At 43.9% G+C, this 4,162-nt stretch overlaps 1 protein-coding gene across 1 annotated transcript in view; it reads left to right on the forward strand.

Annotated features, from left to right (window-relative positions):
• Nod2 (nucleotide binding oligomerization domain containing 2) overlaps positions 1–4,162 on the forward strand; it is a 69,618-nt gene that overhangs the window by 63,704 nt on the left and 1,752 nt on the right. Inside the window, exons 13-14 of the mRNA XM_008828311.3 lie at positions 950–1,033; positions 2,864–3,525. Coding sequence (XP_008826533.1) covers positions 950–1,033; positions 2,864–2,936 — 157 coding nt within the window. The 3' untranslated portion in view covers positions 2,937–3,525. The remainder of the gene's footprint in view (positions 1–949; positions 1,034–2,863; positions 3,526–4,162) is intronic.

Genomic DNA, 4,162 nt, shown 5'->3' on the forward strand with positions numbered 1-4,162 from the left:
GGTTTTCACATAAAAAATGAGGGTGTGATGTGTAGGGGGGGAGAGGGGGAGAGGAGAGAGAGGGAGAGAGGAATGGAGGGGGGGAGGGAGGAGAGAGAGAGAGAGAGAGAGAGAGAGAGAGAGAGAGAGACTGAGAGACTTCTTTCTTTTCCCAGCTTCATCTCTGCCAAGTGCTGGCCAGAATCCAGGCTTTGCAGCCAGATGGCTGGTCCCTCCTTGGGCAAATGCCTCAGTAGCTGCCAGTGTAAAGGGGATAGTAATTGGCCTCCTTGTAGTGTTCTGAGCACATGCTGATGTAACAGAGGCAGTGAGCTGGCATGTAGAAACTCAGAACATACTGGTGGTGTTCTTGGTGGTGCCTCAATGGTGGCATGTGCACTATCTCAGTACTGGGGAGGAGGGCAGATGGGGTGGGCATTCCTGGAAGGTAAAGGTGTGAGCAAAAGAGCAGCTGTGGCCACATGACTCTTCCTGACTCCTGATGTGGCTCAGCTCCTGTCCCTGTCCTAGCCTATGTCTCTGAGTGTCACCATTTGTGGTCTACTTCCTATCAACTAGGTGCTGTGCCAAGAACTTCTGCTATGAAGTTTTCTCTCTGGTTCTTATTCTCTATGAGGCAGGTACTTCCACAGACCTGTTTTATAGATGAGGAAATGAAATTCAGACAAATTTGCTGAAGATCCAAAACAGGTGGTAGAGGCTGGATCTGAACCCTGGAAGCCTGCCTGACACTGTGCTGTGGGTCCTTAGTCCTTATGCCCTGATCCCTTTCCAAGGCATCACTAGTTTGCTGAATGGAAGAGAGGAGCTCTCAACAGAGGCATCTGCCCTTGTGGACAAGCTCATTGGGCATTTCAGACAAGAGGGGGTGTGTCTAGTAGGCCTGGAAACAGGCACGAGCAGAAAGCCAAGCATTCTCTCAGCTCACCTTTGCCACTTTCTTCTCCAGGCTGTCCAACAACAGTATTACCTACCAGGGTGCAGAAGCCCTCCTGCAGGCCCTCAACAGGAATAGCACCATCCTGGAAGTGTGGTAAGGAGGGGGAGAGAGGAACAGTGGAATTTTGATCAGTTCTCATGATGACATTTGGTATTATTCTACATAAGATATATTTAGATCTCTGACTATGAAGGGAGTCTGCATCTCTAAGCAGGGACCAGTTCTGCTCAAACTCGGTAGTAGTATCTGGATGTGTCGTGCAGACCTGTCATCTCAGCACTCAAGAGTCTGAGAGAGGAGGATTTTGCATTCTAGGTTAACCTGAGTTACAGGGTAAAATCCTGTCTTAAAACAAAGAAGGAAGTAAAAACACAAATAAAAATATAAAATGTGGAGTATTCAGAAACATCTTTGTTCTAAGCAGCAAGGTAGAAATAGGGGTGTGATTGGGTAATTAAAACAGGAGAAGCAGGGCTGAAGAGATGGCTTAACAGTTAAGAACCCTGACTTCTCTTGCAGAAGACCTGGGTTTGATGGTGACTAACAACTGTTTGTAACTCCAGTTCCAGGGGATCTGATGCTCTCTTTTGACCTCCATGGACATTGCATGACATGGGTGCACTTATATGCATGCAGGCAATGCACTCACACACATATAACTAAAATAACAAATAAAATATTTAAAGAAAAACCAGAGACGGGTCTTGCTCTGTACTCCTGGTCATGACATCTGCCCCTAGAGATTGAAGATGATCCATGTAACTCTCCATAACTTTGGATTCTGGAAGCTACACAGGGTGGGGACTGTGATATGGTGTGGCTATGTCTGTATCATTAAAAACCATAGTCCTTCCTGTATTTGAGAAAAATATCCAGATTCAACTTGGTTTAGCCTCTTTGTTCCTCATATAAAAAGCAGGAAGGAATATCCTGGCCTAACACACGAGTGGATGAGTGGAAGTTACTATGCATGTTTCAAGCATTGCCTTAGATACCCATATTTAAAAGTGAAAAGTAGCCGGGCGTGGTGGCACACACCTGTAGGCCTGTAGTCCCAGCACTCGGGAGGCAGAGGCAGGCGGATCTCTGTGAGTTCAAGGCCAGCCTGGTCTACATTGTGAGTTCTAGGACAGCTGGGGCTACAGGGAGACCCTGTCTCAAAAAAAAAAAAAAAGGCCAAAAACAACTGTAAACCTAAAAATTTACAGCCAATTTTGAAGGAGATGCATCTTAGCTCTGGAAATTGTTATTGAATATGTCAATGCTGTTGTAATGAAATGCTTCTTCTGATTTTGTGGTTATTAAATAAATAATTAAAAAAACCCACCATGACCAAGGCAACTTTAAAAAAAAAAAAGACCAAAAACAAAACCAACAAACAAAAAAATAAAAGTGAAGAGTTTTCCTATAAGCATTTGTATTTTAGGCCAGGCATAGTGGTACATGCCTATAATTCTAATACTTGGGAGGCTGAGGCAGGATTTTAAGGTCCAGGCTAGTCTGGGCAAGATCCTATCTCAAAACAAAAGAAGCACAATTTTTCAAGATTTTTTCAAAAGATCATCTGACACCTGGGTGGACATGGGCCATGCTCACTGCATTCTTAACAGATGTGGTTATTGCCTGAAAAAGAATAGCTGGCTTTGGGGAGTCTGTGGCTGGCAGGGCCCAGTGTTCCACAACCATCTGGATTGGACTGACTAGACTGTTCTGTCCAGTCATGCAACCTTGCTCATCCTGTGGAATGATCTGGGTTGCCCTTGGGGGTGGATAGTAAAAATCACATGGTTTCCCTCCCATGAACCTGAGGCTGAGATGGAATATTCGTTCCTCCCAGGCATGGATTTAAAGAATGGCCACTTCCTTTTGCAAGCCTAATGTCACTTGTCCTCACTGAGACCTCACTGCCCTTTATCCCTGCAGGCTCCGAGGGAACCTATTCTCTCTAGAGGAAACTGAGGTGCTCAGCTGCAGGGACACCAGACTCTTGCTTTGACATCTCAGCTTGTGAGTGAGCCATGAACTTGGACTCTGGAGCCTAAATGACCTGTGCTGCTCAAGGCTGAATTCTTTTTTCTGAACGCATCATAGGTCACCTTACTCTGGCAGGGGAAAGCACCCCAATGACCTCCAGAATCAGCTTCTCGCAAGAATGCATGATGTTTGGTCATAGTTGTCAACTGGATTGAATTAAGACACTTGTAGGACTGGTGGAATGCACTTCTGTGTCTGTGGGGACATTTCTAGAGAGGATCAGCATGTGGGGCAGTGACTGAAGGGGAAACAACTTTCCCTGAATCTGGGTAGCCCCACGGGAAGAAGCTGGAGGAGGAGGAAGGTGGCATATTTGCACATGTGTAAGCTCCTCTTCTTCCTGAACAAGCACACCTGTGCCCACTGCTATCACCTTTGGACAACAGACCCCAGTTTCTTCAGACTCATCACCAGCACCTCCAGGGAACCTCCAGGCCTCCAGCCTAGACTGGGACTGCTGAGATGACCAGCTTCTTCACTTGAACAGCTACTAGGTTCTCTGCTTCTCCAGGGTGCAGATGGTAATTGTTGGACTACCCAGCCTGTATGGTGTAAGTCAATCCAAGAAATCCCCTTTATCTATCTATCTATCTATCTGTCTGTCTATCTATCTATCTGTCCATCCATCCATCCGTCCGTCCATCCATCCATCCATCCATCCATCCATCCATCTATCTATCTATCTATCTATCTATCTATCTATCTATCTATCTATCTATCTATCTATCTATCTATCTATCTATCTATCTATCTATCTATCTATCTATCTATCTATCTATCTATCTATCTATCATCTATCTATATCTGTCTACCTATCATCTGTCTATCTATCTGTCTGTCTATCTATCTATCTATCTATCTATCATCTGTCTGTCTGATCATCTATCTATCTATCTATCTATCTATCTATCTATCTGTATGTCTATTATCTATGTCATTTTTCTTTTCATGCATGTATACATACATGTATGTATGTTTGTATCTATCACCTATCATCTATCTATCATCTCTCATCTATATCTATCTATCTATCATCTCTCATCTATATCTATCTATCTATCTATCATCTATCTATCTATCTATCTATCTATCATCTATCATCTATATCTATCTATCTATCATCTATCTATATGTCTACCTATCATCTCATGTAGCTATAATCATTAATAATCTATCATCTATCTACCT

Source organism: Nannospalax galili, unplaced genomic scaffold (assembly GCF_000622305.1).
Source record: "Nannospalax galili isolate Female #2095 unplaced genomic scaffold, S.galili_v1.0 scaffold1353, whole genome shotgun sequence".
In the NCBI taxonomy this organism is placed as follows: Eukaryota; Metazoa; Chordata; class Mammalia; order Rodentia; family Spalacidae; genus Nannospalax; species Nannospalax galili.